Here is a 27,424-nt window from a genome sequence, read left to right on the forward strand (position 1 = left end):
TGACTTCTGCTCTTCGGGCAATGTTTGATAAGGTCCAACTTGGTACACACATACTTGAGTTGAGAAGGGTTAGGATAATAAAAATCACTTTTGAATTGAATGATTAGTTCGGTGTGGTGACTTAAAGCTAAGAGATGGGAGTGTATGATGTTATTCTCAATACCGTCCCTCCCTCCTATAATCAAATTAATATTCTAAGATATGCTCAAGTAGGAGGAAAGGAGTGTGTATAGATTTTAAAGATTATGCTTGAAATATTTTTTTGTTCTGATTTGAATCTTATTTATTTGTTTGTTAAGGCATCACGTCAAGCTCCCGAATATTTGCCGAGACTTTTTCCAAAAGCTTGTCTTCAACTATGGGAGAATCTCATGTACTTAATCCATTATTTTTATACATATCTCATACTGTCAGCAACTATTCTAACTCTTAAGTGATATGGATATGCTTTTCTCCTCACAGAAGGTCAAATCCGAGGCAGATCAATCTTACTTGCTTCTATTCGTGTTAGCTTACTAGGTGTAATTGGCCTGCAACATTCGATCTGGTCTTGACCCGGATCACTTCTGGCTCGACCGGACCAGGTTGTTTGGCAGCAGCAAATCCCCAAACGCTCGAGCCGACTGCGGATCCGCTGCAGCGCCTCTCACAAGATCCCATCTCATTACCCGCACCAAAACCCTTAATGATTCACACCGGAATTCGAATCTTCACCACGTGTTGTGCATTGGTCCGCACACCGAATTGGGGTCCGAAGAAGCGCAACTGGAAGGGGCATCTTAGGAATTTTACGTCGCACCTTACTATTTAATTCCAGTTTCCTCTTTATCTATCTTACGTTTGCACTCCGGAGAAGTGGCGTCACCGCCGGTGATACCTTCACTCGTCCTTTTCTTATGTTCGCTTTACAATACTCAATGCCGGTCACGAAAGGGCGTACTTATCCCTTCACATATATCCTCCCTTCAATATTAGAAATTTTAAGCGTTAAATACAAAAACTCTCTCTCTCTCTCTCTCTCTATATATATATAAATATGAATATATATAATTTGGCCTTTCTCTATCATTTTGTTCCTTTCCCACCCCGCCCTCTCTCCATGGCGGTGACGTGATGCGGTTCTTAAAATGGTCACCGGTTTGTCGCCTCTCTGCTCGACTCTCTCCCGCAGACTGTAGCGAGGCCTTTAAATTGAGTGTGAAGAGCAGCCCTCATTTCGTCTTCGCATTTCTTCTTCCTCCGCACAGAGCGGAGAGAGCAAGAGGAAGGACGTGGAGGAGTAGGGTTTCGTGTCTTGCTGTCGCCTCACTTCAAGATCTCTTCGACCGGGTGCGAGGAGAAGAAAGAGGGAAAAGAACGGCGTCGGCGATCTTCACCCCATTGGCGAGGTCATAATCTCTCTGTCTCTCTCTATCATTCGTTCTCCCTTCAGTCTTCCCCTCGCTTCTCCGCCGACGTCCTTGTTGGGTTCTCTTCTTCTTTCGACGGCTCCTCTCTTGCACGCCTTTGCCCCCGCTTCCGATGAATGTCGATGCCCTTCTCTCCTAAATAGCGCGTGTACTTTTCTTATGATGGGACTTCATTACGGCAAATGCATCGGTAGCTGTTCTCTTGCCTTTTCCGGGCTTCGTTTTCGCTCCGATGATATTAGGGCGAACCATTGTTTCGTAATCCAAGATTTTTGTGTGCATACTATTCGAGTGCCTGACCCCGTGCTGTCGTGCCCTACCAGCTGCCGCCGCCCTAGCCCGTCTACCGCTCCTCTCTCCTCTTCCCTGGTTTTCCTCTCTCCTCCCTCTCCCGTTAGCACATCTCCTCCTCACTCCTCAACTTTCCGCCCTCTTCTGTTTGCTCATCTCCTTCCCGCTCCTTTTCTTTCCTTTCCTCTCTTCCCCTCTCCTGTTCTCTCCTCTCCTTCTGCCTCAAACTCACAATGCCTTTGTGATGTGAAACAAAAAGGAAGAGATGAGAGGGTGAAAAATGAAGTGAGATATGGTAGGACAAAGAGAACTCTCTTTATTTCAAGAGATACTTAAGAGCTAATAGCTCAAAATATAGAAATTTGATAAGGTTTAAAAAAAAAAAAAAGAATACCCCACCAACCTTCCTTCCTTCCTTCCCCTTTTATAATCCCTTATAAATTTGAATCCTTCAATCACCTAATTAATGAGTCACAATATACTAAAAGTCAACCACAAATTGCAATACATATTATATTAAATTCATGGTGCATTATACTTTGGTGGTTTTGAATTTTCATAATTATCTCAAGATACTAATTATTTTTTTGAAATTTGATAGGGTTGAGCTTGAAATTTATTGTCTTGGAACTTGGGAGAATTCAATGCTCATCATGCATTACATCATTCTCCCCAGGTGAGAACTCGTCCATGAGTTGTCGTCATTATTATCATGGTAAATTGATATATCCTGAATGTTAAATGTGGAGTGAGTGTGAGCGTTAGGAGGAAGTTCAATTTTGTAAGCATTGTCGTTAATTCTCTTGAGAATTCAATAGGGGCCATTTTCCTTCTCTTTGAGTTTATTGTAAGTTTCTATCGGAAAACGTTCTTTTTTCAAAAAGACCTAAATAAGATCTCCTTCTTCAAAGATCATCACACGACGATGCTTGTTGGCCTTTTTTTTTTGTAAACTTGGTTGCTAGCCTCAAGCTTCTTCTTTACTTCTTCATGTGTTTTTGTTATGGTAATTGCAAAATCCTCTCTCTTTCAACTTGATAAAGGTGATTTAGGTACTTCAGCGAGATCTAGAGAATGAGGTGAAATGTGACCATAAATAATCTCAAATTGACTCTTGCCCATAGAATGATTAATCATAGAGTTATAAGCAAATTTAGCTCAAGGTAGCATGAGATCTCATTGTTTAGGTATTTTTGCAGCAAAACATCGTAGCAGACTACCCAAGGTTCTATTAACAACCTAAGCTTGGCCTTCTATTTAAGGATGATAAGCACCACTATATAATAGTTTGGTGCCAAATTTCTTTCATAAACTTCTCCAAAAATGATTAAAAAATTTAGTATCTCTATCTAATGTGATAGATTTAGGAATTCCATGAAGTTTGACCACTTTATTGAAATAAAGGTTAGCAATATAAGAAGCATCCGTGGTCTTTTTGCAAGAAATAAAATATGCCATTTTGGAAATCGATCAACAAAGATAGAATCTGTACCATTTTGCAATATAAGAAGCATCCGCGAGTTTTATGTTTTGTGTTATGGTACATTAGTTGGTTTGATTGAACCAACTTGCTTGGTCAATCAAACCAGGCTTGAGTGCCAACCCAACTTTACCCGAGCACTTGCCAGGCACCTAGGCTCAAGTGAGCGCTCGAGTGGCGCTTCATTGAAACGCCTTGCCTAGAGGTTTTGCGAGATGCTCGGGCCTCGCTAGGTGGGCACTTGAGTGCTTTTTAGAAACATTGTCATACACTATTCCTTTGTTGCTTTAATGCCAAGTTTTCAACTATCAAATTGATATATCATCTGCATTAAGAAGCTGATGCAGATTCTTATTTCATTGTCTCATACTTTATGATTGATGAAAGGAAACGTTAACACCTTGTGGGCGCTTGAGTGCTTTTTAGAAACGTTGTCATACACTATTCGTTTGTTGCTTTAATGTCAAGTTTTCAACTATCAAATTGATATTTCATCTGCACTAAGAAGCTGATGCAGATTCTTTTCTCATTGTCTCATACTTTATGATTGGTGAAAGGAAAAGTTAACACCTTGCCCTTTTATTCATCTGTTTAAGGTTAATTGTAACACATGGAAATCTCATGAAAATGTGATTCTTTTTAGTTAGATTTTCATGATCTCCCGAATGACTTTATGCATGATCTTGATGATTGTCCTGTGATTGCTTGAAGATTATGCCAACATTGGTAGCTTGAGTGTTAGGGTGGTTCAACAGCAGGTGTTGCTTTGTTATATCGAGGTTTTTACACTACGTTCCTGCAAATTGTAAGATTAAGGATCTTCTTTCCATTTGTTGCGGGGTTGATTTCTTGATTCTTATGGAGAACTACATGTGTTGTCATTTCATGTTTTGTACTTACAGTCAAGATATTTGTAAAACCTAAAGTCTAAGGCTTCATTCCATGCTAGTGCTCGGTCTAGTTCATATTATAGTACTTAAATGAAATTTTCACTTTTTATTTGTCAGGTTATAATATCTTCTTTTACTTATGAGTCAGCTTTAAGGCATAGAGAAAAATACTTGGTGACATGGAAGATCAAGTTTCCTCTCCACTTGTCTTAGATGGATCTATTCGTAGCATCAAATTTAGCATAGCAACTGCTGAGGAAATTGTAAGTATTTGTGTGTTTTCTCAAATTAGTCTCTCATTTCATCAAATGTTTTTCTAGATCTAGTGTTTTCTTTTCTTTGTAAGCTTCTATTGGTTGACTTGTATTTAGATTAATGTGTTCTTCTGCCATTTCTGCTCTTTCTTTACTTTGCATTGCATATTGGTCCTCCTCTTAATATTATACAATGTTTTTGGACCTTAGACCGATTATTAGTTCTGTTCATTTTGCATTATACTCTGTAAACTTCTGATATCTACTTGGATTCAGTAGATATTCATGACAGAACTTCCATCCTGAAGTCTTCACCATCAAACCAAAGAATTTAGAATATAATGTAGGCAACACTCAGATGAATACGAGGAAAATGGAGGCAAAACATGTGTACAATATGGATCAAATAAAAAACATATAAGAGAATTTTTACACTAGAAACTCTGAAGAAGCATGCTTCTTGAGAAGTGTGATAGTTAATTATGCAATTTATCATTCTTCAGATTGTTCTGGCAAGAAACTGATTGTCCTAACTCCTACATGTCTATAAATTTATTGAAGCTCAAACTATAATATCATGTGGGAGATGTATAATTGCTGCAAGAGATACACAGTTAGATGGCCTGTGGAATCATGTTATACGGGGATTATATATAATTAATACAAACAATTTGGCATTTTTTCTAGAATGACCTCAGTAGGTCTCCTCGATGCCAATTATAGTACTTTAGAAATGAGCATTCATAACAAGCTACATCAATCTTCTTTTTGCTGGTTATCTTATATCAAATTTTACTTATTGTTGATGTATTGAAAGGGTGATTGGCTTAGGGGTTTGAAATAATGTACTCAAAGGCGTTAGGCGCTAAAAGGCACTAAGGTTCCAAAACGCCCGAGGTTCTCTCAAATATTATTCTTTTATTAAAAATATATCATTATTGATAAATATGATCTCTAAAATAAAAATCAAACATCAAATTGTGTTCATTTAAAGGACCAAATTATCTTTCCCAAATCTAATAACAAAAACGATAAAAGTCACAAAACAAAACAGGATTATCTGTTGGGAGGGAAGCAAGGAGCTAGCAAGAGGGTGTGGTTGATGTCGGTTGGGACAAGTAAGGAGCTATCAAAAAAGGAGGATAGGGGAAGTGGGAGGAGTTAGGGGAGCTATCAAGGTGGTAGAGGAAGGAGAGGGGGCTATGAGGAAGGAGGCGGAGGAGGAGGAAGAAGAAGGAGAGGGGGCTATCGGGGAAAAGGAAGAGGCAACAGAGGCGAATGAGGAGGAATGAGAGGGGGTTGTCGAGGAGGAGGAGACAACGACAACGATGGTGGAAGATGGGGGGGATATTGAGAGCTATCATGGAGGCGACTGTGGTGGAGGGAGAGGGGGTAATCGACACTTGAGGAGGCTTGGCTATTGAGGAGGAGGGAGGGGAAGGAGAGAGATTACAAAGATTGCATAAAAGCTTTTCATCGGAGGAAGATGTCGTCTTTCTTTGGTTAGATTTTCCAAGGAGGAGGGTCTCATTTACGCACGTGCAGGAGGGGTGTCGGAAGATATGTTGATCTGGATCGAGCTAGAATCAATGGATCATAAGTTGACTCAAATTAGATTTAGCAACACATTGATTTGGTTTAATCGAATCATAATCAACATACTAGTTTGACTTATATTGGGTTTGTCTTAGGCGTGCATTTGCTCGGTGTATAGGCTCAAGCACATGCTTGGGCCATGCCTAAGTGGTGTTCGCCTGTACCACTTGTTGAATGCTTAGGCCTTGCCTCATCTTGCTTGGATGCCTATGCTAGCGCCTAAGTGCCTAGTGATTTTATTGGTTTGGAAAGAGAGTTGGTGAAAATAAAAAAATACAAAATAGAGGATGAACATATTCTCAATTTGGACAATGCAAGAACAAGTAGTGAAAATTCAAATGCATATGGTTTTTTATGCAAAGAAAGACAATGATCCTCCTTGATTCACTTGACTGATTGTGAAGTTGATATGCAAGGCTTCGATGCTTCAATAATTCTAGGTTCTCAATAATTTGGGGTTGAGGAATTTTGCCCAATGGTGAAATTTGGGCTAATTACATATTATCCCCTTGTAATTAGCTACTTTTAGCATCTCAGTCCCTACATTTTAAAAAGTTACATTGACATCCTTATATTACAAAAGTGAAGCATCTAGGTTCATTTACCATAACGTCGTCAGTTTTATCAACGAAAATATTAAAACAAAGAACAAAAAAATAATTGTAACGTTTCAATTAGTGGTGGCGGTTGTCGTCATTGGGGGTTGTGAGTGGTTGTTGTGGATGAGGAGAGCGGCAGTGAGAGGTGAAGACTGCTCGGCAACTACGTCGACAACAGGTATGATGGTGTACTCAGCATCGAATTATGGGATCCACATTTTTCTACTACCGTCGGACACGTCCGTTGGGAGCTCGACAGCCGCTCACTTGCTAGCCTTCCAGAGCTTCCCTTTCCGGTTGACGACAATCGTGGCAAATAGAACTCCTATAAGGAGCCTCCCATCTCTCCTTTTTCATGCCCATGTCGAAACTAACGCGGTAGTAGGGGAGTGATTGCTCGATCCGAAGGTGGGGTCACCGGAGCTCCTGTTGCTGCCGTGTTAGTTGTAGCATGAGCATGAAAAATGAGAGATGGGGGGCTCATCGGAGGAGTTCTATTCATTGTGATTGTCATCAATCGGGAAGGGAAGTTCTGGAAGGCTAGAGGGCAAGCGGTTGTTGAGCTCCCGACGGACGTATCCAACGACGGTAGAAAAATGTAGGTCCTGGAATTCAACGTTAAGTACATCGTTGATGCAGTTGCTGAGCCGCATTCTCGTCATCGTTCTTCTTATCCACAATAGCCACCCATGGCCCCCAACAGCATCGTCGTCTGGCACTACCAACGAAAATGTTAAAATTATGTTTTTACCATTTGTTTTCGTGTTTTTGTTGGTAAAATCAATGGTGTTAGGGTAAATGGACTTAGATGTTTCACTTTCGTAACTATAAGGCTATCAATGTAACTTTTTAAAGTGTAGGGATCGAGATGCTAAGGGTATCTAATTACAGGGGGTAATATGTAATTAGCTCGTGAAATTTAGATGATAGACTACATGGGGAATATAGGAAACAAAAAATGCTCTTGGACCCACTTGAAGTCCTTTGAACTTGTGAGGAAAGAGTTTGTGGCCTTACATCACTTACACGTCATGGGGAAAAAAAACTCATTCATTTATTCAGTAATTAATGTCCCATAACAATTCCTTTCCCTATTTTATAGGCCCAAAGAACAAGAAGGAAATAAAGTTACAGAAATAATAAAAAATACAATTACATCAAGATAAACCAATAAATTATTTTTCATTTTTTATAAAAGAGAAAGTTTCATATTTAACTTGATAAGTAATCTTCCTTTTTGATAATATAGCTTATTGATGGTATTCTATGAGATCTTTGTACTCGTAAAATCATGAAACTTCCTTGTATATATGGAATTCTCAATCAAACCAAAATTTGATTTCTTCCATCTTTTTCTTCACCAGCTTCCCTTTTTTTATCCTTGAGCAATCTAGGAAATAAAGCTAGAAACATGGGAGATGTCACTATGTAACAACTTATAAAATTAACAAATATCCCATCTAAAATACTAAATCTGTTCCAAAGAAAAAAACAAATAAATAGATTGAATTAATAGCATGTTGATTGAACTAGAATTCTTGTTTATCACTAATCTATGGGTATTCGGGTTGGCCATTGTTCTTCATACCTCATGTGGACCTCCAGAAGTGTCGCTTTTTATCACTTGTGTCATTTTGAATAAGCTTAAAGCCTTCTCATGTCAGCTTTCTGAAAATATTCCTTTATTTTTTAATTCTTAAGGCATTAGTAATGAGAGTGTTTTTAGTCCTATGCCTGCACTTGCTTCTAACAGCTACATGTATGAATAGGACCAACTTCATGATGTTTGCTGCTCGAGTTCAACAGCATAAATAAGGCTAATTTTATCTGATTCTATCACTGAAATCAATTTCAGCTTCTATACTAGTCAAAGGGTAATAACCATGAACAAATTTAAGAACAACATTACTTTGCATTTTTGTTGACATTAGCATAAAGAATGATGTCTAAAATGTTCATCTTATCCCTTTAAGGATTTTTTTATTGTTTGCTCACTGAGAGTTGTGTAGTCACTCTTTAGCACACAGATGCAAAACCCAATGGTTTTAGTTGGGTAGACACTGACATGCTATATTCAGGAAACTTTGGAAATAAAATAAAGGTTCAGCACTACTTTCTTAACAAACTTTCTTTCAAAAAAAAAAAAAAAGCTTCCTTTCATTTTTATTGATTACCTGAATAATCCTCTCTTCTGTAACTTTTATTGACTTTCTGATGCAGAACGATAGTATCATTTATTGTTCACCTAATGGTATCTAGACGGATACAACTTATGTTTAATTGCTTTTATGCTATTGCATATTTAACAAAACTATAATTTGCATAATTGATTGCACCTGTTGATTTCCCAATATTGCCATAGTGAATATTCTATAACATGATATCATATTTGCATGACAGAGGACATACTCCATAAGTGATTGTCCCATTTCACACCCATCCCAGTTAGCAAATCCTTTTCTTGGCTTGCCATTGGAATCTGGTGGATGTGAAACCTGTGGGACAGCTGAAATTGGAAATTGTGAAGGTATGCATGTGTATATCATTTAATTTGTAGATAAAACTTGCTATCACAACATGTTTTTTGGTACCATTTTCCAATGACAGTCTTTTTCTTTGTCTAGGTCATTTTGGTTACATTGAGTTGCCAATACCTGTATATCATCCTTCTCATGTCAGTGAATTGAGAGATCTTTTAAGTTTGGTATGTCTAAAGTGCTTGAGGATGAAGAAGGTACCCAAACAATCATGGATGCTTTTATTTTGTGTTTAGTGTTAACTTTCTGTATGCGATGTAGTATCTGCACCTGTGCAGTGTGTATTATTTAAATTACTAGTTTTATGTCATTTTGATTCTCAATGTATGATAGTAGTAGTACATTTCTTGGAAACACTTTTTGATGGCTCTTCTTTATTGGTTCTACCAAGCAGGGGGTGCCAATTGCTAATTGTTGTAAGCTATATATTAGAGCAAAAATTGTTGTTAGTCACATTCTAGATAGTTTTGTTAGGAATCACTCAAGACCAATGAATTTTAATGTAGCATGTCTTCTTTTGAACTACAGGGCAAGTTTTGGGATCATGGCAATGATGCTTGTTTCTCTTGGGGTGATTATGGTTTAAAGTTTAAACCACATAAACCTTCCTGTGTGCAAGGGTTAGTAGCAAGGTATGCAATTTTGTATCATACTGGAGTTTTGACGTTCGCTCGGTACGGTACGAAACTGTATGCCGAGCGGTATACCGTTCGGTATATATATATATATATATTATTTTTCGTTCCGCCCGGTAACGGGCGGTCCGTGTACCGGTAAGCTGACGGACCGGTACGTACCGCCCATACCGGGCGGTATTATTCAAAATTGCATACCTTGTTTAGTAGTTCTTTCCTAGATGTCTACATTGGCGGAAGCCTCATGCAACATCCAATGCCACTGATTGGGCATAATTTTGAGCTACTAGTTGGGCCTTGGGCTTTGATGATGAAGCCATGCGTTATGTGGAGGAGACTTTGGCACCATAGTTTAGTCTCACATTAGAAGTGAGAAGAGAATTGAGTTGGTCTATTATTATGGCCTTAACCATTTTATATTAGTAGTTTAATCTCATCAAATTAATGTTGCAGTTCTATCATTAGGATGGGTTGTGACAATTGGTATATGAGGTTCAACTAGGAAAGAACTATCGTGGTTGGGGTTGGAGGCATATCATGGCATGGAGTCATCATTGGATTGGGCATTACAACTCACCGACTAAGCCCAATTCTAGTTTATGAGTTGTGTCTTGGATTTTGACTAGGGCATCAAGCCTTAAGTGGGGAGATTGTAACACATCAACCACCAGCTATTGGTCTATTATTATGTCCGTAACCATTTTGGACTACTAGTTTAGTCTCATCAAATTAATGTTGCAGTTCTATCATCAAGATGGGTTATGACGATTGGTATATGAGGTCTAACTAGGAAAGAGCTATCCGTGGATGGGGTTGGAGGCATATCATGGCATGGAGCCATCAATGGATTAGGTGTTACAACTTACAACCCACTGACTTAGCGTGGTTCTAGTTTATGAGTTGTGTCTTGGATTTTGACTAAGGCATCAAGCCTTAAGTGGGGAGATTGTACCACACCAAACACCAGCTAGGCATAATTTTGGGCTATGAGTTTGTATTGGACTTTGACGAGGGAGTCGAGCATTAAAGTGGAGAGATTATGGCACATGAGCTTAGTCCTTCATTGGAACTGAGAGGAGAATTGGGGATAGATGGGGTCTACTACTATTAACTTAGGATTAAACACTCATCAAGTTGATGTGTTTGTTCTGCCACCAGGTTGGATAATGACATGAGCCACTCACATCTTGTCATCAATTTATTATTATTATTTTGTTTACTTTCAAAGTAGAATTTTCACCAACTACACAAGGTTAGCTTCACCTTAACAAGCTCCATTGAGCATAGATCTTCTTTATGACATTTCAGAAAGCTGTTAGCTGCATTTTATTTTAAGAAAGTGGGAGAATTAAGAACTGACACTTGCAACAACATGACCTCATCACATGGGTTAAATCTGTTTATGGATGACGTCCTTATGACTCACACTGGTAGGTGTTCATGCATTTGCTTCCTGCAAGTATTGATTCTGTTTCTTGGTATGGAGAGTTTCATGTAGAGTATTTATTTGGCAAAAGAGTGTCAAGATATATGATCCTCAGATGATGATATTAAATGTCGATGGCTTGAGTTTATTGTCTTATTTTATTGACACAAACATGATTATGTGAATATCTCCCATTATTTTCTGGATTAAACATCATCTCTGGAATTCCTTTTGATTCCAGTTTTCTCTACACTGCCACAATTTATCAGGTTAAATACAGTGTGGGCAAGGGGAAAATCTCAAGCATGCCATGTCTCTATTGTCTGGTAATATCTAACTCTCTTCCTGGTAATTTGTTTGTCATAAATTTTCAATCTTTTTAAAATTGATGCAAAACTTAATTTTTCAGTTATAGTCGAATTTAAAATTTTGGTTAAATGCATCTTAGTAGTCTTTCTCTTGGATTTATATAAATCTTGTGTGCTGTTGTATCTTCAACTCTGGTTTGTTACTCTAAATATAAAGTATTCATTTCTGTGTATAGAAAACCTCAGGGTCAGGTTCCTGCACTCCAATTATAATAGTAAGATAAGGAAAATGTCAGTATCCATACCTATAATCTAGCTCTTAAGCAACATGCTGCAGAAGACAGTTAATGATAAATGGGATATTGTTTTTATCTATTTATGGATAGCAAAAGGAAAAAAAGGAGATTATGATTGCTGGTATGGTTGTTTCTAGTAGCTTCCACATCAAACAAGAAAGAGAACCACCCTCTTCCAAGAAATAGTGTTCTCTACTTCTGTTTTCTACAAAAATTTTATATACCATTGATTATGATGTTTTGGAGATCTGCTGGAAGAAATGGTATATATTTCTTTAACCTTTTATTGAAAGTGGATCAACATGGAAATAATCTAAAAATTATGTTCATTCTTAAGTGAGTTAAGAGTTAATTTGTTGTCATAGAGGATCTGTACCAGAGTTTATTTCTGGAAGGTTGGCCGTGATGTCCTCGTTAATGGCGTTCATCTTATTTATTATATTTGTTTGGTTAGAAAGATATTGCAGATTAAAACTGACTCTTGGATGTGTGTTAATACAAAAATCATGTTAATTCAGTTGGTGCAATGTTTCTGCTTTCATGGATTTCCTTCCGGAGTTTACTGATAATTGGTTGCAAGTAAAATTTTGTTCTTATTTTTAGCCTATGCTAAACTTGTTTACTTTTTTCTTCTCCACTTCATATTTTCAGTAAATGATGTTAATTTTACTTTCTGGTATGAATTCCACTGAAAATGCAAATGTCTGCTTATGGAACATCTTACAGTAATTTGTAATGAGAAAACACAAGGATAATTGACTGCCTCTGGAATTTAAGTTGTTTTGTTTCCTATCCATACTCTAGTTTGTAGCTTATGTTTATAAGATGCTTTTATTTCCAGACAACGTGCATATACAATTCTCAACCTGCATATGCACTTTTACATATTTACAATCATGACAGACCAGTTGAATATGTAGACTAGTTTTTGAAAAGCTAATGTTCTTCAGCGAATCATTCACATGCTAAGCATGGATTTGGGACATTCTAGTTATTCCTAAATGGAAGCTGTTTTATGAAGAGATGGCATTGTGGGGCTTAACATAACACTAGTGCTTTGTTTTTTTTTTTTTATCTTTTGTAATTTAGTGGAACATATATTGTTTCTTATCATTGTTGCATTAGCTGCTCATGAAACTTTAGGTAGTAACTTGCAGTAATTATTGTCATTTGTTCTGTACAGCACCATGTTATTGTTGATTTAATGAGTATTTGCATATCAGTGTAAATAGATATTCCTGATCAGATGGATGATACTTATTGCAGGATCTTCCTTCTATATCTATTAAAGAAGTGAAGACAGCAGATGGTGCTACTTGCTTGGAATTAAGAGTATCATCTAGATCGAGATTACAAGATGGCTTCTGGAGTTTCTTAGATAGATTTGGTTATCATTATGCTGGAACATTCCGTCGCCCATTGCTGCCCTCCGAGGTCACAGACTTTCATATCTTTCCATGTGAAATTGCTTAATTGCTTTATGAGTGCCTCTATCTAGGTTTTTTATTTTACTTCTGAGGATCTTTTACCTAGCCCATTACTTGGAGGAGTTCGGACCAAAACTGGTTGATAGAAAAAGGTCTGTAGTGTTAAAGTCTGTGTGTGCATGTGTTTGGCTGTGTGAGTGCAGATATTTATATGCCACATAAAATATCTTTACTGGCCAAGTTGTTCCAATTTTTTCCTGTGGTTATTGACGATGTTGTTATGATCAAGACATTATGTAAATCACATTGGTACGAGGTTCAATCAGATTGTGAATTGTATTCTGGAGCATATGTTTTTTCTAGTATTTTAGAAATTTGAACATTTCAAATTTTGTAAAAACAGTAGGTAGTTTAAATCAAGGTTTACAATTTCGAATAATACAGCCCGTATCGAGCGGTACGTACCGGTCCGTCAGCAAACCGGTACACGGATCGCTCGCTACCGAACGGTATTATATATAATATATATATATATATATTATATAAATATGCGACGTCGCCTCTTTCTCCCCAACGCGAAAAGGCAACGTTGCCGAAAAATTCTTTTTTATTTATATATATATAAAAATATATAAGATTTTTTTACTCATATATATATATATATATATATATATATATATATATATATATATAGAGGCGGCGTCGTTGAGGCAACGTTGCCTCGTTTTTCTACGACGTTGCCCCCTTGGGGAGAGGAGAGAGGCAACGTTGTTGAATCATATATATATATATATATATATATATATATCGAATGGTATATCGCTCGGTATACCGTATTGTACCATACCGAGCGAATATTGAAACTCTGGTACGGTACGATATTTCAATCCTTGGTTTAAATCAAACTGATATTTAGATGATGGAGAATAAGATAACATCATGTATGATAAAAATAAACGAAATATAGGATTCACTTTTCGTGAAAATAGATGTAAATCACCTTGCTTAATCTATACTCTAATATAGTCAAGAAACTAATTTTATAAATTTTTAACCTAGTTTTTTAGATAAGTCAATAAAATATGATATTTTTCCTAATTTCTATAGATATTTTTGGTTACTAAAATTTTACTATATCCTTAAAACTATAGTGATATTCATTTTCTATATGATAAATGATAAAATTAGATCCTTTTGATGCCTCACATACATTATCACATTAATTAGTGTTAACAATTTGATTTTTTTTCGACTACTTATAAGACACAATTGAACAAATTAAAATTTGAACAACCAGATTGGATATTATCATTCCAAGGTGTTCTCTTGTTTTTATTACAGTCTGTTTTGTTGTGGATTTAATGATCCTAAGAGAACCAAGAACCAGGGTTGGATCGGTTCATTTAGAGCCTGGTGAATTTGTAAGATCCAAACGTGATTGGTTTTCAGCATAAACAAGGAAGAATTAAATACATTTGATAAACTAAAGAATGGAGGACTTTATGTGATATATGAATGTAAAAATGTCTTGTGGTAGGGTTGCGGTCTAATAATTTTTTCCTGTAGTATGATGGGGAAATGCTCATTATGTAACTATGTCTTTTAGGCTCTTAAAATTTTGGAGAAGCTTCCAGAAGAAACCCAAAAAAAGTTGGCTGGGAAGGGATACTTCCTTCAGAACGGGTTCATTATGGAACGGCTACCTGTTCCTCCGAATTGCTTGTGTGTGCCAGAAATTTCAGATGGGAAATGTGTCATGTCCTCCGTAAGTATTTTAATGATGAACACCTATTTATCTGACAATTGTACTCTGAATGAGTCTGCTTGTAGAACTGCTATTAATATTTCTTTTCCTTCTGATTTGTAGGATATTTCAAAGTCCCTTCTTAAGAAAATTCTTGGCAAGATTGAGCTGATCAAAAGGTCAAGGTCTGGTTCTCCAAGTTTTGAATCTTATGAAGTTGAGACAAATGATCTGCAATCATCAATTGCACTGTATATGAATCTCAGAGGTACCACAAAGGTACATTTACATAATAGAAGCAGGACAGCTTTGCTGTTCAAAGTTTGTATTGTGGTTTCGTCAGGCTATATTGAATTAATGAATTTTGTTTTGTTTTGATGTTTAATTCAAATCAATTTACTTCTTACCTAACAGGCACCTCGTGACATCACAAGAAGATTTGCATTTGGCAATGAAACTAATGAGTATTTGACAAAGCAGTGGCTTGATAAGATTAGAACTTTATTTATCAGAAAGGGTTCTGGGTTTTCCTCTCGTTCTGTTATTAGTGGAGACCCTTATATTGGAATTAATGTAGTGGGGTTACCATCAGAAATAGCAAAGAGAATTACATTTGAAGAACGTGTGACTGAGCATAATATAACTCGTTTGCAGAATGTAGTTGATAGCCGTTTGTGTATTACATACAAAGATGGTTCCTCCACTTATGCCATTTCTGTAGGGTCAAAGGGGCATACAAATCTTAAAATTGGCCAGGTTATAAATCGTCAAATTTTAGATGGGGATATAGTTTTTATTAACAGGCCCCCTAGTACTCATAAGCACTCATTACAAGCATTCTATGTTTATATTCATGATGATCATACTGTTAAGATCAATCCTCTTATATGTGCTCCACTTGGAGCAGATTTTGATGGTGACTGTGTTCATATTTTCTATCCACAATCCCTATCTGCGAAAGCTGAGGTTCTAGAATTATTTAGTGTGGAAAAACAGCTGCTTAGTTCCCATTCTGGGAGCTTGAACTTGCAGCTTGTTCAGGATGCTTCATTGGCCTTGAAGCTTATATTCAAATCTGGTTTCATAAAGAAGGAAGTAGCACAACAATTGGGGATGTATGTCTCATCAATGCTACCACCACCTGCAATAGTCAAGGCTACTAAATGTGGTCCTTGTTGGACAATTCTTCAAGTTCTCCAGAATGTGTTCCCTGCTTTTTTGGACTGTTCTGGCGAACGATATTTTATACGTGAGAGTGAAATTTTGGAGTTAGACACTGATCAAGATGTAGTGCAGTCTTTGCTGACAGATATCATGACTCATATTTACCGCATGAAGGGCCCAATGGAGGTTCTTAATTTCTTCAACTATATACAGCCTTTACTAATGGAGATGCTGTTTATGGAAGGCTTTAGTATTTGTTTGAAAGATTTTATTTTATCAAAGGCTGTTGTTAGTGAAATTCAAGGAAGCATCCAGAAAAATTCATGCATACTCAATCAATTGAGATCAAGACGTGATGAACGTGCGGAATTGCAAGTTCAGAACCATCTTAGAAGCATGAAGGATCCAATAGTGAAATTTATCCTGAATTCTTCTGCACTGGGTAACTTAATCGACTCAAAAAGTGATTCATCAATGGTTAAAGTGGTTGAACAGCTTGGATTTTTAGGTCTTCAACTTTTTGATCAAGGAAAATATTACTCAAGGGCTTTGGTTGATGACTGCTTTTTAAACTTTGTAAGCAAGCATTCCGCTGGTGAAGTTGATCATCCATCAGAAGCATATGGACTGGTGAAGAACTCTTTTTTTCATGGTCTAAATCCATATGAAATGTTAGTCCATGCGATATCATCCAGAGAAGTGATAGTTCGTTCGTCTAGAGGACTCACAGAACCTGGAACTTTGTTTAAAAATTTGATGGCAATTCTTCGAGATGTTGTTATCTGCTATGATGGAAGTGTCAGAAATGTGTGTACTGGTTCACTTGTGCAGCTTGAGTATGTGGATGATGAAGGAGTTAATTCCGTAAATACTCCTCCCGCTGGTGATCCTGTAGGTGTGTTGGCTGCAACTGCAATATCAAACCTTGCATATAAGGCAGTTCTTGATTCATCTCAAAGTAACAATTCATCATGGGAACTCATGAAAGTGAGTCTTCTATGTTTCTACTTGGCAAATTAATTTTCATTTTGGTTGGACTTGCATAGGTCCAAGAGAAACATGATTTGTGTTTAATAGACATGTGTATCTTGCAGGAAATTCTTCTTTGTAAGGTCAGTTACAAAAATGATGTTTCTGACCGCCGAGTGATTTTGTACTTGAATGATTGCTGCTGCCAGAAAAGATTTTGCAAGGAAAATGCAGCATTCGCAGTTTTGAACTGCTTAAAAAGAGTCACTTTGAAGGACTGTGCTCATGAGTTCTTAATTGAGTAGGTATTCTGTATGTGCATATCTGTAGTATAGATTTTTGGTATTGACCAAGATTGATTTGTTTCTTCTCTAAGTTGTCATGTGGTCATCACTTCAATATATATCAGATTATCGGCTTTCCATTTTTCAGTATTATGTTTCATTGGAAAGTGAGATTTATCATTTACGTTTTCTCTCTTTGGCATTGAGTAACCACTTTCAGTATTATAAGGTTTGGGGATGGTTGATCTACATATGCCTTGGATGCCATTTCTATCACTTGAACCTTGATCTACTTTGATTAAAATATTTTATTTGTCTAACAAAAGCATTTTTCTTTATATATCTATTTTTTTCTCTATTTATGAGAGTTCCGTTATCTCCTAACGTATCTCTGGATAAGCAGCTTCCATTAGGTCTTCATTGTAGAATTGGAATATCCTCCATCACATCAAATTCTATGTTCTAATGGCAGGTGCTGTTAGTGAAAATTAACCCAATCTGTCTCATACAAGTTTCATAAAGAGAATAGTGGAATAAAGTTCTCATAATGAAATTAAAAATAGAAATAAAAATTGTGAAATTTTACCTGATATGCCTCACATAACAAGTTTCCTAAAGAAAATAATGGTTATCATCAACATTATTGACATAACAAATTTTAAGCCCTGGTTTAACCCTTTCATGGGATGAGATGGCAACATCATTAACACGGCAAGGTAAAGGATGGAACTAGGTATGTTTGTAGGCACAAACATGATCTTAGGTTAACAACCTAACAAGCATGTTGGCCTTTTCTTGTGCAACTTCAAAGAACTATATTTACACATTGCATGAAACTCTATAAGCGTAAAAATTCAGCTGGGTTCTAATTGGATAATGTTCCACCTTTAGCCTTAATCAGATTATCCAGTTAAGCGGGTTTAGCCTTTTATCATCTGAACCTGCATATGCATTGATAAGTCTTTTGCCATGCTGGTTGGTGTCTTAAGAAGGAATATACTTTGCAATCTTTGTAACTAAAAGTTCCAATCTCTACATGCTTGAGCCTAGATCATGTGTCTTTGTTGGATGTAGGTTTCTCCTTTACAAAACTACTCTTTGTATCTGTTGAGCATTTAACATTTTGTACTACAAGCCACATTCATGATGCATATATCTCTTTTACATAGGTTACATGTTCTGCAAATTAATAGTCTAAAAAAATATTATGCTTACTTGAGGTTCCTGATTAAACAGGCAACTTAAGGTTTATTTAAAAAAATTTAGTGGTTTTTCTATAGTATTATTTTGGATGTCACTAGATGAACAAGCTTGGTCTGTCATGTTCTTTCATCAATTAAAGAACATTACTGTGTGATTCTCCTGACTGGTTATTTTTATATCAAAATTTGCTAGAAGAATATTTAAAACTGGACTATGCAAAAATATCATAGCCTATTCAGTGAAATTCACAAGAATTATGTTGAGTTCTCTAACTGAAGTATATGTTGCAAATTTGTTCTTTTTTTTTTACGTCTTCCTCTTATTTTGTGTTTGGATCGTGTAGCATTCAAAAATGTCAAATATACCTTTTTTCTTTTAGATATAATTGCAGTTTGAAATTCCCACTTATAAAATGAGATATATTTTTCCTTTCCCCATGGTGTGGACATAAACATTTTTTGGGCATGGGAGCTTTTTCATTTTTTTCATTGGAATTACTTATTTTTGAACAAAAAACCTACACATCTTACAAGAAAAGTGTTTCAGGTTTGCTTTTCTGTTTCCCTTAATTTTGTCCTGTATGATCCCTTTTAGAGATAGTGTTAGATGGTTTTTGTTTATACGTAGCATTGTGTGACATTATCACTTTCTTTGATTAATTGTCAGTAGAATGTGTTGAACTATAGTTCTCACTGTAATGAATCATCTATCTGTAATTTTCTCATAGTTTATGGTCACATTTTCAGTCTTCTTATGACAGAAACGTGTGTTTGTCTGTTTTTAACTATTAATTTCACTCTCTCTTGTTACTTTCAGATATCAGAAACAAATAGGTGTGTGTGACAGTTCAGTGACAACATCAGGACTTGTTGGTCATATCCATCTTGACAAGGTTTGGTAAAGCTATATTTTCAATCTGCTTCTATTCTGTTTGAGCAATATTGGTAAAAGCTGGCTTTTTGAGAACATCGGTATCATTTTGTTTGATAGATGCAATTGAAGTTGTTGAACATAAATCCTGATGATATTCTTCACAAATGTCAAGCTGTTATTTTTAGCTATGGAAAGAAGAAAGGACAGCTTTCACATTTCTTTAGGAGAATTTTTCTGTCTACTTGGTAAGATGTTCTCTTGTTTAATGGTTTGTTGAGCTTTAGATTTGTGTTTAAGTTTATACCAATCAGCATTTTAATTTCTAAAATTTGTTTTGCCATTTGTTCCATACTCTCTTATTCGAAGTTTGTTTACCAATATAAAGGTTACATTTTGATTATGACACAACTAAAGCATTTCAATAGAAGCCTCGTACTGTCTGTTCCTATCAGTTTCAGACTCAGTGTCAACATTTCTACGATGCTATTGCATAGCATCACCGTTGTTTTACTTTTATCCCTATCTACTGCCAAAATAAGCTACATAATGAATTTGTTGACATCTACTGGACAATTACCTCCCATCTGAGAACCTTTTCATTAGTAGACTAAATGGCTTGTTTCTCCTGTCAGATATTTGACTAGCTTTATGTTGTACAGATGACAATCTTAAAGGAATTTGTCACCGTTGTTGCTAAATAACAGAGGACAATAACATTGTTGTTTTTCTCGCTATATGAAAGTCGTAAGAGTTTCAAATTGTATGAAGGATTTAAAATTTTCTCCCATAATTTGTCCAATCAACAATGAAGCTCTATATGGTGCAATTCCAAATATGGACTGGCATTTGTTAAATACTACTGTCATTTTATACCCACTAGAGACAAAATGCCTCTCATGTAGTTAATAAAATCAAAGGTTAGATTGAGTTTGTTACAATTTAAATAATTGCACTCTTCAGAGGAAACCAAATTTCTAGCGAACTTTGCTTCCATTTCTAAAACAAACAGCAAGCATGAATCACTTTGGATTTCATCCATGCAGCCATTCTACATCAACAAATATAGTGCCAAGTGATTTGAATATAACTCTTCTTATATTTAGTAGTGTGTAATTAGAGAGCTAATTCTCTATATCAATGTCTAAGTAGCTGTCACCCTATTTTTCCTTTGCATAACTTAGCTTTCACTATTTCTCTTACTTATGACAGTTCATTCGAATATTATTAAGGTGATATTATAGACTGGAAAGAGAAAGAACTGATTAACACTTTTCAAATGTTTATATGCTTAACTGTGTTCTATAATGTTATAGCTCCTTGAGCCATTTGGAAATTTTTTTTCTATGTAGCGAATGTTGCAGCATCAAGCAGCCAAGTGATGGGAACTTGTGTCATCTCCCATGCTTGCAGTTCTCTTATGCTGATGCTAATGCCAGCCAAAATAACATATCTCTTGAAAGAGCAATACATGTGATGTCTGAGACCATCTGCCCAATTCTGTTGGATACAATTGTTAAAGGTGTGCAAAAAAGTGTTCTTTATAGTTTTTTCATATTCTACCATAAGGAATTTTGATTTTTTGCTGCTTTTATGTATTTTGATTTCCATCAAATCTCTTTCCAGTCAGGCACACCATGAATAATCTCCAGAAGCTGTGGTATTTGTCATATTATCAATATATTTCTCTATCAGATGTATTGTGTATAAATGATAAATATATTCACTTACATTATACATAATAGTATTATAGTAGAGCTCAACCTGTTTATATGATAAATAATGTATTCACTTACATTAAATGCACACATAACCATCTGTACACAATGACTTCTGTTTGTGTAGTCATTAAGAACATTAGATGCAAAGTCTTACAGTAGAACTCAACCTGGAGGGAAATGTGTTATTTTTTTCCAGTCAGTTTTTGTCATCAGAAAGCAAGCATGACAAAGAGGATTGCATGTGTTGGTCTTGCACATACATTGAGAAGTTTTGTTTCTGGTTCGGTTTCTAATTTCTTGTATCAACAGGTGATCCTAGAGTTCACGAGGTGAAAATTGTTTGGATTGGGCCTGATGCAACTTCTTGGGTTGGAAGTTCATGTAAAACCCTAAAGGGTGACTTAGGCCTTGAAGTTGTTCTTGGACAAGACGCAGTTCGGCAAAGTGGTGATGCCTGGCGAACTGTTTTAGATGCTTGCTTACCTGTGATGCACCTTATAGATACAGGACGATCTATTCCTTATGGTATCCAACAAATTCAAGAGGTTCTTGGCATTTCTTGTGCTTTTGACCAATCTGTTCAGGTGTGTCTGCATTTATTGTTTTAGATATAATTTAGTTTCCAAAACGAACGAAAAGAAAGTTATGGCTTTCTAGATGTGATGTATCTAGTTGCAGAAGCAGTTCTAGTTACATTGGCTTGAGTCTGTACTTGACTTAATCCATCCTTGGGAACTATTTTATCATATTTCTACTGATTGCACTTCCATTTGTGTATTTGTCAATTATTTATGTCCCTTCCCTATGATTTGTAATTTTTGATTTGTTGATGTGCCTTAACTTCCGACGGCTGCTATTACAGCGATTGTCAAAATCAATCAAAATGGTTTCTAAAGGTGTGATGAAGGAACACCTTCTGCTTGTTGCAAACAGCATGACTTGCACTGGAAAGCTTATCGGTTTCAACACTGGTGGTTATAAGGCGCTCTTTCGTTCTTTCAAAGTTGAAGTACCATTTACTGCAGCCACTTTATTTGTAAGTGCATGTCTGAATATTTAAGCTCTTCTTTGTTCATTTTCATCAAGTGTGCTTTTTAATTTTGTCTGATAATAACATTAGAATGTTTCTATTCTTCTTGCAGACACCAATGAAATGCTTTGAAAGAGCTGCTGAGAAGTGTCAGGTTGATTCATTAGCCAGTGTGGTTTCATCCTGTTCATGGGGCAAAAATGTGGCTATTGGGACTGGTGCACCATTCCAGATTCTTTGGGATAAGAAACAGGTTCCATTTTCCATTCACCCAATACCATGTACCCATGACTTTATTGAAATATTTGTACATATAATGAATGAGAGTTAATTTACCTTATTTCTTCTGTTACAGATGGCAATGAACAAAGATATTGGAAAAGGAGTCTATGACTTTCTGGAGTTATTAAGGGAGACATCTAGTGGAGGAGCAACTGGCAGATATCTAGCAGATGTTGATGAACTGGCAGAAGAAAATGGAATTTGTTTATCACCTGACCTCGATGGATGTATGACTTTTGATGATAGTGATGATGTTGAGTACAACTTTCAGAAAAGGATTGGCCTGGTAAATGGAAAATCTGGCGAGTCTAGCTGGGAAGTGGATCCAGTTTCGGTCAAGTCAGGTAACTGGGAGGGATGGGGAGATAAAGAATCAACTCATGTGCACAACTGTGAATCGCCAGCAACCAAACATAATGTTTGGTCTAGTTGGGATTCCATCCAAGTGAAACAAAAGACTGTTGAATCTGAGAATCTGGCGGGTGATACTGTACCTGGTGAAGATATGGATGCACAGAAACATTCTGGTACAGCAGATGAGTCTGTTGCATGGGGGAAATGGAAGGCAGATGGGAACTCAACTGCCTGGGACAGATTGTCTCACAGGAATTGTTGGAATGAGGCAAGCAAGACCAAGGTGGATTTGAAAGAAGGATCACCAGTTTGGAATAGAACTGCTTCAAGCCCAAAAAGCAAACATAATCAGGATTCATTGTATTCAACGCCAGGGACTTGGAGCAGCCAGAGCTCCGGAAAACCTTGGGGTCAGGATAATGCTAATAACACTAAAAGAAATATTGCACAAGATGGCTGGAGATGTGCTGAATCACCAGTAACAAATATTTGGGATTCCACTTCAACCAGAAATGCTAATGTTTCAGACAGCCAGTGGAGTGGCAATCCTTCCAAGAATTTGGACATTCAGTGGGATGGAAATGACTCTAACAAAGACTTGGGCAGCCAGTGGTGTGGAAATGTCACTTCCACATCAAACACCTCCGAAGGTAGAAATCAATCATGGAATTCTCGTGGTTGGGGTTCTGCAAATCCTCCTGGTAGGAAAAACCAAAAGACGTTTTCTGCAAGATTTCCAGGAAAGTCAGCTTCTCAAAAAGGTTGGAATTCAAATAGGGCCTTGGCTTCAGGGCGACGACTAGAATCTCTTACAGCTGAGGAGGAAAAGATTCTTGCTGAAGTTGAGCCAGTTATGCAGACAATAAAGAGGATTCTGCATGATTCCAGGTAAACAAGATGTTATTGTATCTATCTTCTTTCATAGCATATGCAAGGTAAATATAATTTCCTCTTTTCAGGCAAATGTTGTTATTGATACTTTAGAGGTATCCACAGGCTTGTGTGCTTCAAAATTTAATCCTAGAAGTACCTTTCTTTGTGAGCCATTGTGAGGTCTAGCAGTCTGACGCTTGAATGGGGTTTAGCTTGGGAGAGGATATGTTCAGGTAAGTTCTGATTATCCAACTAGCCAATAAGGTTGTGCTGAGGAACTTGTATAATGACTTTCCAGACAGTAAACAATGCATTAGGTAGTATCTAGATGAACATGTCAAAATGAAAATATTGCCTTAGCAGGAGACTGAGGAACACTTATCTGACTTTACGAAGAGTCTTTTGTTGGCATAATTTTACTGGAGAACAATAGGGAAATTTCACAAGAATTTTCACTATTATGTGTTCACGAGGATTAGCGATAGAGGAAAAGTAAGATGATATTAAGTCACAAATTAGTTGTAAGCATTTTTGTTCACTATTATGTGTTTACAACATTACCATAGTTGTAAGCATTTTTGAGAGGTACAATGTACCAAGTTTCATTAGTGGTCAGCACCAACCGGACTACTTTTAGCATATGCATGCTTGCACACACACACACACACACACGTAGAATAGAGGTGACATGGACAGGTAGTGGGGGTGAGGTGGCGATGCAGATGAATAGAGGAGGTGATGTGGACAAGCAGTGAAAGGATAACCGGCTGCCCAAGATAAGCAGTATCAACAGAAGAAGAAAAGGAAAAAAGGGTTAAAATGATGTGATGAGTACCAGTACTCATGGTAGGCTTACCGTCTAGTAAAGTTTGGTACCAATCAGTAATCATAGTGCAATAAGCTCACTTTCCTAGGGGATTGCCCCATCATTGTACCTGAAAAAAACCATTATGTATTAAACAGTGTGGTTAGAACCTCAAACCTTGGTTTCAACTTTGACTTCCAAAGAGTTGCTATGCAGGAACAATACTTCTATTGGTTGATGACATGTTCCAAAAAGACCTGATTGTATAATGCTCAAAGCGTGCTAGAATTTGTTATGTCAATCAAGTCAGTATTTTTGGCATTTGGGGATTAAAATTAGCGACTAGTTGTTCGACAGAAATAGATTCATTAAAACCTGGATAATTTTCTACAGTAATTTCTCTGGCTGTTATGAGTTTGGATTAAAATAGGTAGGCAAAAAAAAAAACATGGTGATGAGAGAGATTAGTTGAGAAAGAGGTGAACAGGAGAAGGGAAGGGAAACATAGGTTCAACAGCCACAACCTAAGTTCCTCAACTTGTTTTCCAATAGGCTTGGCTAATGAAAGGGTACACTACATCTGTTATGTATTAAAGCATCAGTAACTTACCTGGCATCAATAAATTACCTGGCATTGACATTTGAAAAGCACCGACAACTGCTCTAAATAAGGTCTAAATAAGTCATCAATAACTTATCTGATGGGCTTTTCTGAAAAGGAAGCATAAGTGTTCTAAACAAGGTTTAAACTAGAACAATTAAATGTATCTCTAAAGACTTCAAATTATTTATTGGTCTCATCTGCTGCAGTGTACATATGGTGGTGGGTATTGTTCATACTACAGTGACAGAAATAGTAAAGAGCCCCATTACAAATGATTTTAAACCAAATGAAGCCCAAACTAAACTTTAACAAATTGCACAAAATCCAGTATCAAAACCTTTAAGCTAGTAGATAAGAAAATTTAATAAACTCTTGGGTGGATCAGCAGGCCTTGATGTTTCATCAATGGCTATCAGAGATTGGCTAATGCTTCCACCTTCCCTATTGGTTATGCATACCTTAATGCAGATCAGAGGTGTTTAATCTCACATCATCTAGACGTCTGAGCCCTAACCCAGGGACTTTGGATGCTGCTGTTAGTGCCTTGATTTGGAGATTGTTACTTCTCATGTCATCAGGATTGGGTTTTATGACCTTGCTTAGAATTGCTTTACACAACCTTATTTTGATGATCGTAGAAACCATCCAATGTTATATACTATGATGTATAAATGCTTATGGCTATCACATTTTATTTAAATAGTCATCATAAAAGTGACAATGAGCTCATACATTTTTATATAGAGAGCCTATTATTTTGCACGATTATGCTATGATTAAATTTAAAAATTCTGGTCTCAATAATTAGTTCTATACACATTGTTTATTTTTCCTCATTTATTATATTAAGGGTAGGAAAGACCATGAACATGATTTCTTACCTAATTGACATATGTTTTTTTTATATTCCTATTTGATTCATGAGAGTTTGAATATAGGGCCTAAAATAGCAGTTGAACTTGGGTGAACCTGCATGGTGGTGAACAATTTTCCCTAAAATGTCCTGCTTTTCTCACATACATATTATTAGTTGGTCATGGAAAAACTATCCTTTAGATGTTACTTCATCAATGAACAAATTGTATGATATTTGTAACGTCATGCTTGCTCTGATGGTATACATATCTTGGTTATGATATATTCTTTCAGTGATGGCAATCGACTTTCTGCTGATGATCAAAAGTTCATCTTGGAGAATGTTTTCAAGTACCACCCTGATAAGCAATCAAAGGTGTCTGATCAAGTTGACTACATCATGGTAAGCTGGACTAGTCATGTGTTCCCAATAAAGCGACAAGGGCATTGCATGACAATGGACCAAACCATGGTTTTTTTTTTTCCCTTCAATTAATCTTATTTAGTTGCAATGTCACATAAAGATATTTATTTTGTTGCTGGCAGGTTGACAAGAACATGAGCTTCCAAGACTCGAGGTGCTTTTATGTGGTATCATCGGATGGCACAAGTGCAGACTTCTCCTATCTCAAATGCATGGAGGGTTATGTCAAGCAAACTTTCTCAGAGCATGGGGAGTCCTTTTGTAAAAAGTATTTTAAGAGGCGTCGTTCCGGGCCTGCCGATGATAAAAATCAGCAGCAGTAGTAGTGGTCAAATTTCTGGAGGGAGCCGTACAGTTGTATATAGCCCCGGTTCTTTTCCTGACACTACACCATCGAAATGCTGTCTTTGGATCACTCGACATGCATGACTGTCACATGCAAAAAATTTTGATTGCATGGCCACTTGGTCGGCGCCGACAATGATCTGGGGAATGGATAGAGGAGATCAGGATCATGACATCCATGGATGATGGGGTTGCAATTAGTCTTCATATTGTTTTGACTGGGATAAGGCCTCAGACGTAGAAAGTTTGCATACTCCACGGAATGCAATGTAAATAGTTACATCCGTGGCACCATATATGACCGACGCAAACTTACATTTCTGATACTGTTGTCAAGAATATGGTGCCCACTTGATTTGTCATTAATGATATGTTTGGACATGTCTTGAAAAGAAAACTATATATATATATGTCAAGCTACACCAAAGGACGCTTAGATATCATGATATCAGGTAATATCATGATATCTAAGCGTCCTTTGGTGCATGATTACACGATGTCATGGATTGCCTCAGTAGGCTCTTACGGTCATAGGCTTGGTTACTCCGAGCAATCAATTTGCCTTCGCTAGTCCACCCTCACTACCAAGTCCACACGCACCATCTCTTCTTCATGACCCTACCTCGTGTATATATTGTCACAACCCGAATGGATGAGAATTCAATCCACGAGTTGCATGTACGCCGACACCACATGCAACTTATGGAATCAAGCTTTGTTGCGCACAAGCTGGTGCACCTGGCACGGGT

General features: G+C 36.8%; 1 protein-coding gene across 5 annotated transcripts; it reads left to right on the forward strand.

Moving 5' to 3' along the window:
- Positions 1-1,072: 1,072 nt before the first annotated feature.
- Positions 1,073-27,056, forward strand: LOC103977421 (DNA-directed RNA polymerase V subunit 1). 5 transcript variants are annotated; one of them, XR_010485056.1, is made up of 21 exons: positions 1,091-1,388; positions 2,302-2,376; positions 4,188-4,333; positions 8,920-9,046; positions 9,144-9,253; positions 11,387-11,443; positions 12,988-13,155; positions 14,755-14,913; positions 15,016-15,171; positions 15,307-17,043; positions 17,151-17,326; positions 19,329-19,404; positions 19,503-19,630; positions 20,735-20,904; positions 21,413-21,687; positions 21,966-22,139; positions 22,246-22,386; positions 22,489-23,657; positions 23,766-23,875; positions 26,201-26,309; positions 26,453-26,470. XR_010485056.1 is itself a non-coding variant. In XM_009392914.3 (20 exons), exons 3-20 carry the CDS (start codon positions 4,250-4,252, stop codon positions 26,651-26,653), a joined length of 5,217 nt encoding a protein of 1,738 aa, XP_009391189.2. In that variant the 5' UTR covers positions 1,073-1,388; positions 2,302-2,376; positions 4,219-4,249; the 3' UTR covers positions 26,654-27,056. The 5 variants fall into 5 exon arrangements, 3 of the variants coding, with proteins under 3 accessions (XP_009391189.2, XP_009391190.2, XP_064954478.1); XR_010485055.1 differs by having other exon boundaries at positions 23,729-23,875; positions 26,453-26,469; XM_009392914.3 differs by lacking the exon at positions 23,766-23,875 and having other exon boundaries at positions 1,073-1,388; positions 4,219-4,333; positions 26,453-27,056.
- Positions 27,057-27,424: the final 368 nt, after the last annotated feature.

Source organism: Musa acuminata, chromosome BXJ2-3 (assembly GCF_036884655.1).
Source record: "Musa acuminata AAA Group cultivar baxijiao chromosome BXJ2-3, Cavendish_Baxijiao_AAA, whole genome shotgun sequence".
NCBI classification, from domain to species: Eukaryota; Viridiplantae; Streptophyta; class Magnoliopsida; order Zingiberales; family Musaceae; genus Musa; species Musa acuminata.